The sequence below is a fragment of the Euprymna scolopes genome, chromosome 4 (genome assembly GCF_053919585.1).
Source record: "Euprymna scolopes isolate OS-2025 chromosome 4, ASM5391958v1, whole genome shotgun sequence".
In the NCBI taxonomy this organism is placed as follows: Eukaryota; Metazoa; Mollusca; class Cephalopoda; order Sepiida; family Sepiolidae; genus Euprymna; species Euprymna scolopes.
In genome coordinates, this window is record NC_136485.1 from 175,641,981 (window position 1) to 175,654,386 (window position 12,406).

Consider the following 12,406-nt stretch of genomic DNA (forward strand, 5'->3'; position numbering starts at 1 on the left):
CAAAATTTTTTCTATCTTTTATCGAGCATCATCCTTCATCATGACAGTACAAGACTTCATACACTATACAAAAGACTTCATACACTATACAAAAGACTTCATACACTATACAAAAGACCGAAGTTCAAACAAATAATCTAAAAGTAAAAATGCTTGGAATTATGCATCGCCCACCATAATCTCTGTATCTCACATTCACAGATGATCATCTCTTTAAATGTTTAATGAAAAATTCGTTTCAGTCGACTAAAACTTAAAAGAAATTAAAAATAATGTTTCACTCTTTTTTTTCAGTTCTTTTCAATTCTTGATGTGCTGAAATAATTTTGCAAACTCTTAAGCACAAAATAATCGCGTGAAGTGACATACAACAAAATTTTAGAATCATTTTTTTCGTGTATATAAAATAATATTCAGAAATGATAAAATTCTTCCACAAATATCCAATATTAAAAAAAAAAATTTCCATATATATCGATTATTAATAAATCATCTCCAAAACTAATAAAGAGTTGTGGCAGTGCGGAGGATGTATGGATAAAAACAGTTTCAACTTATTTACTTACCTGTCGAAGACGCCAGCAACTGTCAGTAAACCCAACGATACCCATTGTACGGAAGATATCGGTCTAAAAGAAAAAAAAAAAAATTGTTAAATATGGAATTGGAAATTTATGCAAAAAATTTTATATTTATTTGGAATTTGCATCGTAAAAGCTTTGAACAAACAAATAGCACAAATATATTTAAATCACGTTCAGATCAGTTTATTTGATATATGGTAGGTCTTACACATATTTCATTGAATGGTATACTAAACAACTCATCAGTTAAATCTTTTATAGAGAAGTTGTTTGGTAAACCATTTAATGAAACAAATGATATGCTCTAAAGGTGCAGTCTATTTTTATTGAGCTTAAATAGATCTGCCAATTTAAAAAACATTTTTATTGTATATATTAAAAGTATATACACTATACTATTAAAAGGTGTGTGTTTATATATATATATATATATATATATATATGTGGTCAGCTAAAAGAGGGAAAGCGGTCCCACGGAAGACAGAAAAAGAGATAAAGGACAACAGAAAAATCCACCTGAGACAGTGTCACTTCAGCCTCACCAGCTGAGAGGATGCTGTTCTTCAGAAGGGTATGAGGAGCAGGATGGTCCATGAAGGCACAGTTCGCTCAGAAAAGGACCTCCATAGAGCCGCAGAAAACAGGAGGAAGCAGAGAAAAAAAAAAGATCTACCAACACAGCTCCTTCCGCTTTTTTCACTACCCAGACGACCATCCACACATGCCCCCGCTGCAATAAAGTTTGTGGGTCAAGGATTGGCCTCCACAGCAGTCTGAGGACTCACAAATGACCAGACCCAATGTCACCAATGGAGAACAATCATAATCATCACGAGTGATTGCCAATGATATATATATATATATATATATATATATATTAATTTCTATGCAATGCTTCAAGTGATAATCAACATTAACAATATGGTGAAGCACATCAGGTTCAAGTTTTCTTCCCTGCAACCTCTTTCTCACAGAAAAGACATTGTGGGCCTGTTTTTGCTCCATCATTATTTTCATATCAAGTGTTCATCTGCGCTTCCAATCTATTGTCACCAAACTTTTACAAAAAACACTCGTCTAGCTATAACCAGCATTAACAATTTCCACCACTTCCTATATGTGACTAAACCTAAATACAAATTCCATGAAAAAAGCTTCTTTCCTGGAACTGCCCACGTGCGAATCTGTTCCACTGGCCTGCTTTCCAGCTGACTACAAATCTTAAAAGTTTTCAATGTAAACAAGTTTTTGCCCCACCCCCTCACCAATAATCTACTTCTACCCCAGTTTCACCATTAACTATTAATATGCTGTTATCCTGGTGACCACCGTACACTCATTAACTCTTATTCTTGAGTGGCCTTCAGGCCTTGCTAATTGGTGACTGGCATTTAAAAAAAAAAAAAAAAAAATTCAATTTTCCTAAAAAGTGTGGAACATCTTAACGTCAGAGCGCAAATATACAACAAATTTTTTCTTTTTCTTTTATTCAATTTTCACCCCAAACAAGGCACAGTGCCACTTTGAAGCAGGGGGCTACTATCAGTAGGGGTAGGCTATAGAAACAAAATTTTTCAAATAAATGCCAAAAGTGGCTTATTACCTTCATTTATATGTAAATAGATGGGAACAAGTGATTTTGTTCAAAACGGGTCAAAATTGGAGGGTCGCTGGCCACAAACGTGATTTGACCGCGTCAACGCGTGAAAATGGCCCAAATTTCGCCCCCGAACACACTTAATCACTTATTGAAAGCCACAGGGTGCATTTTTTGACTATAAATGCATTTGTATCATTAAATCTAACATTCCTATTGGCTATCCCACAAGTATAGGGTTTTTTAGGGTATCTCAGAGTCCAAAATGGGTCAAAATTACCCCAAAATTAGCCAAAAATGGTCGGAAATCACGGATTTTCCAAAATGCACCTCCCATGGGCCCAAAGACACCTCTACATGGCAGAAACTGTTGGGAAATGCTTGAAGCAGGCACTCTCCTAACTTTTGCACTGTTAATGAGGAGTATAAGGACCTTTAAAAGGGGCTAAATATGGCCGATTTAGCCAAAGAAAGTCAAAAAGTCCCTAAGAATCAACATAGGTTGTCAAAAAGGGGCTTAATTTGAGTTATAGATGGAAAATTACCAAATAAGGAAATGTTTTCTTTCTGTAACAATGCAATGGCATCTTTAAATAGACACGATAACATTGCATTGCATTAATTGTGAATTTGATTGAACTTTGCTTTCTTTTTCAGTTAGTAAAATGCAATGAACATGGCTGGTATAGCAGGGCAGATTGACGAAGATTATAATTACGACGATTGGACTTATCTTCTGCTTGATTCTCTTCCAACTGAGGCTGAATGTGTTCAAGCTGTGCAAGATCATGCTGCCAAATATGGTACCACGACACAGAAAAATCATATTCACCAGTTCTCCTTGCGATTACTACAATTGTGGCAGAAAGCCTTTGGAAGTGATGTTCGTTATGTTACAATACCTGGGATAAAACATAAACTTGATCGATCGCTAAAAATTTACGACAAAGATGTCACAAAGCAAAGGGTTCCAGACGTGTGAATATGATTAAATGGAAACGAGAGCACCATGTCCTTCTCAATATACTTTCAAAAGATGTGAATCCTGATGAATTTGATGTACATGAATGAAGATTCTTTGTCGATCAAAAGTCTCTCTCTCGCAAATGGCTCATTGACACTTTCTACGTCGATATGGAACATGAACGGTTTCTGGCAGAGCAAGAACTGCACAATCGTTTGGATTTGGACGATGATCAATTTGAAGTGGAGGATATAAGTGACCAATTGCCAGAGCATGATACCTCAAACAATTTGAACTACTCATTAAACAGATCGGGTATGAATACATTGTAGAATATTTGGAACCACTTCCCAACGACAATAGAAAGAAAACATGGCAGTATCCTTCCCGAATTGAAGAGCAGAAGACATTGAAAATTCAATTTTTGTCGTGCAATGTCATTGGTGCATGGAACTTGACAAGACGAAAACCAGTATTTGTGCTAGAGAATAATGATGTGATTGACGAGCTCTTTAATGCATTATATTGATATTTTACTGTTGAATGATTTTAAAGTAATGTGAAGTGAAGCTGTGTCTTGAAATAACAAAATAATTCCTTTGCTAATTACTCATACCTTTTATCAAGTTATTCAATATATTGGTTACAAATCGAGAAATAGCGAATCGAGGGCCATTTTCATCAATTTTGGGGTAACTATGAGAACAATATGAATTCAGACTCTTCTTGGACAGCATTTTATTGACATTCAATGTTCAATTTACAATTAATTACTTTCTGAGAAGTTGATGTAGTAAAGTTACGATGTTTCTAAAAAGTATCATTGATGAATGAACTAATGATTCATATGTTATGTACCGTAAAGCGTAATTTTGTCATTTTTGGATTGTTTTGACCCTTTTTACATCCCCCAAAGATCTCTAAATACCCTAAATACAAATGGATAAGATAACAGGGTGGTTATTTCAGTCTTCCAACTGTAAAAAGCCATACAGGAGTGTTTATAGGAGCCCGATGAGATATAATACCTGCATTTTGGGGATTATCCGTGATTTTCGTTCATTTTGGCTAAATTTGACCCATTTTGGACCCTTAAGATACCTTGAAAAGCCCTATATAGGTGGGATAGCCAGTGAGAATGTAAGATTTAATGATATAGAGCCATTTATGGTCAAAAATTGCACCCTGTGTGGCTTGGGAGGTGCATTTTGGAAAATCCGTGATTTCCGACCATTTTTGGCTAATTTTGGGGTAATTTTGACCCATTTTGGACTCTGAGATACCCTAAAAAGCCCTATACTTGTGGGATAGCCAACGGAAATGTTAGATTTAATGATACAAATGCATTTATAGTCAAAAAATGCACCCTGTGGCTTTCAATAAGTGATTAAGTGTGTTCGGGGGCGAAATTTGGGCCATTTTCACGCGTTGACGCGGTCAAATCACGTTTGGGGCCAGCGACCCTCCAATTTTGACCCGTTTTGAAAAAAATCACTTGTTCCCATCTATTTACATATAAATGAAGGTAATAAGCCACTTTTGGCATTTATTTGAAAAATTTTGTTTCTATAGCCTACCCCTACTATCAGGGACTTGATTAGCGGGGTCATTATGAAGGGAGATGAGTAGAAAGATGTTTGTTAACATTACACTTGAACTTCTGCATATCAGTGCAGTTGGGAAAGCAGAATCCCGGAAGGGAGTTCCAAAGACCTGCAGTTCTGGGGAAGAAACTATTGGAGTAAAAGGCTTTCTTGCACCTAGGGATCTCTACTGTAAAGGGAGGAGACTTAGTAGCTTGCCGGGTTTGTCGGAGGTAGTTACGTCGGGGAGGTACAAGTGTTTGCAGTTCGTCAGAGCATTCACCATTAAAGTATTTGTAGAACAGGCAGAGGGATGCAACATCTCGTCGATGGGATAGAGGCTGAAGCCTCGATGACAGTTCAGGACCTATCAGGTTGGCAACTCTCTTTTGAACCCTGTCCAGGAGCGAGAGACAAACAGCAGATGCACTAGCCCAGATGTGACAACAGTACTCCATACATGGGCGAATGGTGGCCTTATAGAGGTATAGGATACTATCAGGCGTAAGTAGTTTTCTAGCACGGTAGAGGGAGCCAACCTTCCTTGCAGCAGCCTTGGCAATGCTCTCAATATATCTATTCCAGTTCATATTCCCTGTAAACGTTAGGCCGAGGAGTTTAAAGGAAGTACTTTCAGGCAATGTGTTCTTGGCCATTGCTATTGGTGGTAGAGAAGGTTTCTTGTAGTTATTGAAGGAAACAAGCTTAGTCTTAGCAGCATTGAATGTGACCAACCATTTTTGCCCCCATTCCACTACAGATTGGAGGTCATTCTCTCGTGTTTCTGCCATTTCCTTGGATATGTGTTCATTTGTTTTCCCCTCATATCTGTTATAGAGAGTGGTGTCATCGGCAAATATACCCATCTCCGAAACAATCTTATCAGGGAGGTCATTTATGAATATCAGGAATAATAGAGGTCCAAGGATAGACCCCTGAGGTACTCCCGCATTTATGTCATATTGTTTAGATGTACGACCGTCGAGGACAACTTTGATTTTTCTATTACTTAAGAAGGATTTAATTACATTATGAATTCTTCCACTGATAACAATTCTCCTTTGATAAAGAGATTTTCTCGAAATACTCAACAAAAACAAAAGTTTATAAATAAAAATATTTTATTTTGAATTTGTAGAAATTTTTAATAATTGTAATTCTAAATATACAACAAATTTCATGTTGATACTTGAACGTATAAACATTCTAATTTCTTCAGATATTTTTTATTTATCTATAAATATAAAAGCGTAAATGTATGTGTGTTCGCTTTTTCTGTATGTCTACAAAAGGCTTCTTTCAGAGAAGCAGTCGGTCGGTTCACAACCTTTTAAAACTTTTTATATCACATATAAAGCGTAATATCTCACAGTTAACAACGAAGCTCGCCTGTCTATTTAATTTGCTCGATTTCGGGAAGATAAATATTCAACATTTGTCGCTCGCCGCATGTGGGTTAGTCTTTTTCCTATAACATCTTGGGAAGCGTTCCCGCCCTGCAGTCAAACTTGACCTCAGTAACTCATTAAAACGGGCACCTGCCAAATCCAAGTAATTAAATAAATTCAAACGTGTTTCCGTTAGCATCTCGCGGTGGGGCAATGTTTAACGTCGCACATTTTTTTTTTCACACTTTAATTTACAACTTTGCTTCAACGGTTCGGGTTCGATCCTCATACTTACACACACCTCCAAACACCCGGGCAACGCCGGATACCCCTCGCTAGTAATTAATAAGTTCTATTAAACTTTTATTATTTAAATAACTTTTTTCGTTTTATAAAAAAAAGTTGTAAAGATATTTTTCACTCAGTCGTGAGCTTTGGAAGATTTTCAGTGAAAGAAATACAATCGCCAAAAGATAAGTGTTTCATTATTTCTAGTCGCCACTTTGAAAAATTACTCGCAAATGCGACTGTTTCACTCGCAATGTAGAGACAGTGTTAGAATGGATCTGGGAGTAATGGTGAATAAGGGGGCGGACTCAATATTCCCCAAATATCCTAAATGGAGGATTCACCATCAGACAAACTTTTACCAAATACTGTTTTTGTTTATTTTTTATTTTTTTTTTAATTCTGTGTAAATGTACTCACCGTTTTATGATGATTCTATAAAGCAATGCAGTGGAAGCAATTTTTAAATTGCTTAAAACCTACAAAAAAAAAAAAAAAAAAAAATGAAGAGAAAAAAATAATTTTATAAAATTTTTTAAATTGCTTAAAACCTACCAAAAATAGAATACAAAAAAAATAAAATATGCATCAAGTGTGCTTCAAAGTCAAATCACAACATAATATTAGGAAAATAAACAAATATTTTACTTGTTTGAAATTTATAACAAATTTATTTCTGAGCAAAACTCCATCCTCAGCATATTGTTTTTTTTTTCTCTTCTTTCTTGCCATGGTGTAAAGTTAGAGAAAGAAAAGTGTTTGTAAAGAACTATGTGTTATATCTCAGTTATATCCTCCAGTTATATCCTCCAACTTTGAGGAAAAACTAATGGATGGTTATCTGGCAATCGTCCAGACTAACGAATGCATGCCACTGAAACATAGAAAATAGATAAATCGAGAACCAAAAAAAGTCGATCATTATCGGCTAAAACAAAATGTTAGCATAAACGTAGCGAAAAAGGGAGATAAGTATGTCCCCTGTATTTACAATCTTCAAGATGTTCACATCAAGGGAAAATGCAACTTCCCTCAATTCTCTGTAAAAATTACTTTTAACCATAACTAATTTTCTACTCAATGAATTTTTGGATATATTACTATTTTCGACATGACAAGTAATTATTGTTGTATCTGCTTAAAACCACATATTTAAAAAAAAAAAAAAAAAGAAAAAAAAAATCGACTTTTCAACTTTATCTTAACAAGCACTGAATTTTTCAGCTACATTTTATACGAGGTCTGCAATGGTGGAAACGATCATGACAGGTGAATTCACACGGAGCATTTCCAGACTCTTCCAATTTTAGCAGATGAGAAGTAGAAGGTTGAGAAATAGAGTAGGTAGGAAAAAATTGGAAAGATCAAGAAAGATGTATTTCGGGCAGTGGAGAGAGAGCAGACACCTTGCCTAAGGGTGTCCGAGATAATTTAATGTTGTCTACGTAGTATTTCATTTCTATTGTACAAGATAAACTTTAAAATGTGAAATTTTTGAAACGTAAACAATTTTTCAGCTTAATTTTGTATGAAGTCAGCAATGGTGGCCTCACCTGATAAGTGGTTGGATCCATTTGTAGTTGCATGTGGACAGCTATATTGTTGTTGATGCAATATAAAATGGCAGGGACAGCAAACGGAATACAAAACCAAATGGTAGGATAGTGAAAACCTTTTCTCCAGTTTTCCGCCATGAAAAATGAGGTGGATATTAAAATCTAAAAAAAAAAAATTCATTTCAGACATTTTATATTTGACGCTCATCTTTTATTGAAATCATTCATTGCCAGATAAAATGTGGCATCATAACACCAGGATGAAATAAATCAGTAAGTCTTTTTTGGTCAGCAAAAAAAAATCATCGATTGCTGAACATTTAAAAATTTTACTATTTTCCAACAACATTAATTTATACACAATAAAAATATTAAAATGAATTATGAAAATATAATTTTACTATTTTCCTATTACATAAATTTATCTATAAATATAAAAGCGAAAAGGTATGTATGTATGTATGTTCGCTTTTTGTGTATGTCTGTAAAAAGTTTTTTTTCGAGAAGTGGTCGGTCGGCTCACAACTTCTTAAAACTTTTTATATCACATATAAATCATAATATCTACGAGTTAACGGAGGTCGCCTGTCTATTAAATTTGCTCGAGTTTGAAAAAAAATATTCAACATTTTTCGCTCGCCGCATGTGGATTAGGCTTTTTCGTATAATAAAAGTGACACTAATTCTGGCGGTATTTTTCCGGTCGCGATCGCCAGAAATGTCCGAAAGCAATCAGATTTGATCAATGTGGAAATATTTTCCTTATATCAGACAATTGCTATTCAATTTGGACAATCCCTTTTTTATGGGGAGCTGGTCCCCCCCCCCAACATCTTGGGAAAATAAAAATAAAAAAAGCGTTCCCACAGTAAATGGAATAGTACCTCGCAGTCAAAGTTGACCTCATTAAGTCATAACGTGGTACCGGTAGTATTTTGCGGTGGCCCAATGGTTAACGTCGCACGTTTTTTTTTTTTCACACTTTAATTTCCAACTTTGCTTCAAGGGTTCAGGTTCGATCCTCACACTTACCTTCCAAAACTTTTTTTTATTATTTTACCCCCCCCTCCCCGAATTTTGATTTACCCAAAACCACACACACCTCCAAACACCCGGGCAATGCCGAGTACCCCCCACTAGTACATAATAAAAATATTAAAATGAATTCTGAAAATATAATAAGATTTTGTGTGTGCATGTGTGTTTCTGTAACCAAAACTATGTCACAGTTCTCAAAGATATGACTTGTGTTTGCAGATTAGTATTTTCTGGATATTAAAATTTGATACACAGTTCAAGCACAGATTTTGTTACGCTCTCTCTTTCTCTGATATATGCTAATTATAATCATGCATATATATATATATATATATGCTAATTATAATCATGCATATATATATATATATGACCATAATGAAAATAGTATTCCGACAAAATAGAGAGATAAAACAGGATCAAACCAAGTTACGTATTCATCAACGTTTCATCTTCATTGCAAGACTTCCTCTAGATGAATGAAATTAAGAAAACAAAACACCAGACCAAATATTTGAAAATATAATTTTTATGTATGACGCTGTTCCATTTCAGTCGTTGGAAATTTAAAAAATATGTTGTAGTATTGATTTAAAAAATATAAAAAATTTCGATGGTATTGATAATATAGGTATGATAAATAAATAAAAAATTAAAAAAACAAAAAACTTTTGCATATATTCATTTAGTTAGTGTGAACACTGGTGAAGGATAACTTATTTTTCATCATTTTTGATGGAGATGTACACTCATATCTGCATAGGTTTTGTTTTTGTCACGGTTTAGTTTTTTTTTTTTTTCACACTTAAACTTTTCCCTTTTCATCTATCTGAACAAAAACCAAATTTCTGACAGTTTCTTTTTTTTCAAGCAAGAGAAAAGATGTCAGAAATTTGGTGTGTTAGGCGCCCCCACGCCCGCCCCCCAAAAAAAGGTAGCTATAAAGTGGGTGTCCATTTTACGTTAAATTAATATAGAAAAGTGACCCCCACTTTTTAAAACTATAATTTCTTCATATCTTGGAAACTACTTGCTTTCTGGAATTTTAAATGTTATTTTCGTTTTCAGCACCCTTGAAAACAGTACAATAGTGATAATTGTAAAGGATTTTTTGCGTGTGGAAAGAGACTGCACCTTTACCAATGTTTCAATCAGTCATTTGTTTTCCTAGTTTTGCATATGAATTACGAAATATCTATTTTCCCAAAACCTCTGGCCTTGATGGAGGGGAGACTAAAACTCGTTATGGTTTCAAATGATCTGAAATAACAGCATGGGGAGACTTGATTCCAAATATTTCTCATATGTTATATCTTTGGTTTTTATACATAAAGTAAATTTTGCAGTGTATAAGGATTATTTGATACTGGAGATATTCACAATCGTACCTTATTTCCAAAAGATGGGACATATGAGAAATATTTGGAATCAAGTTTCCCCTTGCTGTTATTTCAGTAGTTGTGTTATTATCTCCGGCATTCCAGTCACATGCAGATATTCAACAATGGAATAAAGATCATGAATCTGATAATTTCTACAAGTTTGTCAAGCAAACAAATGTGTATTTTAAAGTACAAGGTGGAACAATAAAATTATTGCTGTAGAAAAGACATGATTCCATTTCCGTTTGATGAAAACCGTTTTTCTTTTTTTTGTTGCAAACCATCTACTAGTTGGCCAGTTGCGTATAAATCCCATGAGCAATAGGAGCCTTCTACTATGTCTTAAAGTAACACAATGTTCAACAAGCAAGATTGGAGACACGCCACAGTACAACTCATGTTCTCTACCAATCCAAGTTATGACAACAAGACCATTGCCAGCACCCTTGAGGGCACAGTTCAACAAGGTTTTTGGCCACGGTTATGGTCTTTGGTTTCAAGTGAGAGCCATATCATGCCACCTCACATCTTCGAAGTCAGCTTGAAAGTCAACACCAAAGTGTATCTGGATGTGCTGAGGAGTGTGGTGATCACCTGGTGCAATCAGGTGGCTGCTGGCAGACCCTGGGTGTCGCAGCAGGACTGGGCGCCAGCCAACATCCAAAGAGACCCAGGCTTGGTTTCAGGAGTGCTACGACTTTGTACTTTTCTCTCACTGCCCACCTCCTCTTCTACCGACCTAAACCCACTTGATCATATGTTGATTAAATAAAGAGTTCCATTTGAAACCCTGGAAAAATTCCTGAGTTCAACAAAATACACCTAAAGAATGCTGGAGGTTACACTGACTAAAACATTGTGAAAATAATACGCAAGATGAGAACAGTAATTCGAATAATCCAAATAATACGAATTGTCCATCCTCGTTCAAAAAAATTAAAAACAAAAAAAAAAAAAAAAAACGAAAGCGTTTAGTTACAGGTAAGAATCTCTTAAAATATTTTTTTTTAAATAAATGAATTTTGCATATAATGAGCTGAAGATATTTCTTATTTTCTTTCCAAAGAAAAAACAACCGATTAGAATCCGACAAACTTTTTAATGCCACTCAGATCTAGAAATATTTTTTGTTGGAAAATTCTTTGATAATCATGTGAATACGAATATCTGAATGAAAGGAAACTCGCTTTTTTTCAAGTGTGTGTCTACTAGAAGATTTGAAGGTCAGCTTGCGAATATGTCACGCAAAAGTTTGAAATCGCATCTACCCAGCTGAACAAGTTTCTATTTTAGAATCTATCAGTAAGTATGCGCAATAAATTACGGGAAAAAATGAGGCGGGGTGGGGGAATTACATAGTTTTGAAAACCGGTTTATCATAATTTTTTTGTAGGTTTCAGACTACTTTTTGATTGTATTTCAAAAATTAAAACTTAAATTTAATTTTCAAAAAAGGAAAAAAAAAACTTTGTACATGTCAAAACAAAAAGTTATAATGAAAAATGTTTTCAAGGAAACATCCAGAAGCTGACAAAATTCAGCTAAATTATGAAGTTAAATTCATTGTAAAAATCCTTTGAAAGATAAATAGTTTTCTGGGTCTATTTCAAAAGATAATTAGTAAAGTCCTAAGATATTGAAGTAAAAAAAAAAAAAAAAAAAAAAAAAAAACATAATTACCCACTAATTGCAAGAAATTCTAGCTTCAATTAAGCATAAATAAATGAATGTGTAAGCAATGCTTCTACGGAAGCCCAAAATGTCAAAGTCAAAGGCTGAAAATGACGTTAGGTAGTTGGAAGAAGGGAGTGCTGGTTTTCTTTTTCCCCAGCCATGCATTCGTACATTCTTATTCTGAATGTTTGTATAAATTTAATCACTTTTTTGTGTTTCAGCCTCTTTATTTTTCAAGATTATATAACAATTATGTTACGCTGAAAGTTTCACATTCATTCAAGCCAGGAAAATATTAGAATCTTTATATATAAAAATTATGCCAAAGCATGTAATCTAAGAAAAAGTAGAAATA

The 12,406-nt window shown here is 34.6% G+C and overlaps 1 protein-coding gene across 4 annotated transcripts in view; it reads right to left on the reverse strand.

The window, feature by feature from the left end:
- The window catches only part of LOC145270332 (putative UDP-sugar transporter protein SLC35A4), a 181,548-nt gene that overhangs the window by 16,457 nt on the left and 152,685 nt on the right, over positions 1-12,406 (reverse strand). For all 4 annotated transcript variants that reach the window (XM_080125996.1, XM_080125985.1, XM_080125982.1 and 1 more), the window contains 3 exons: positions 7,958-8,122; positions 6,825-6,883; positions 567-629 (listed from right to left, as the gene is read on the reverse strand). In XM_080125996.1, the coding sequence (XP_079982122.1) occupies positions 567-629; positions 6,825-6,883; positions 7,958-8,122 (287 nt within the window). The remainder of the gene's footprint in view (positions 1-566; positions 630-6,824; positions 6,884-7,957; positions 8,123-12,406) is intronic.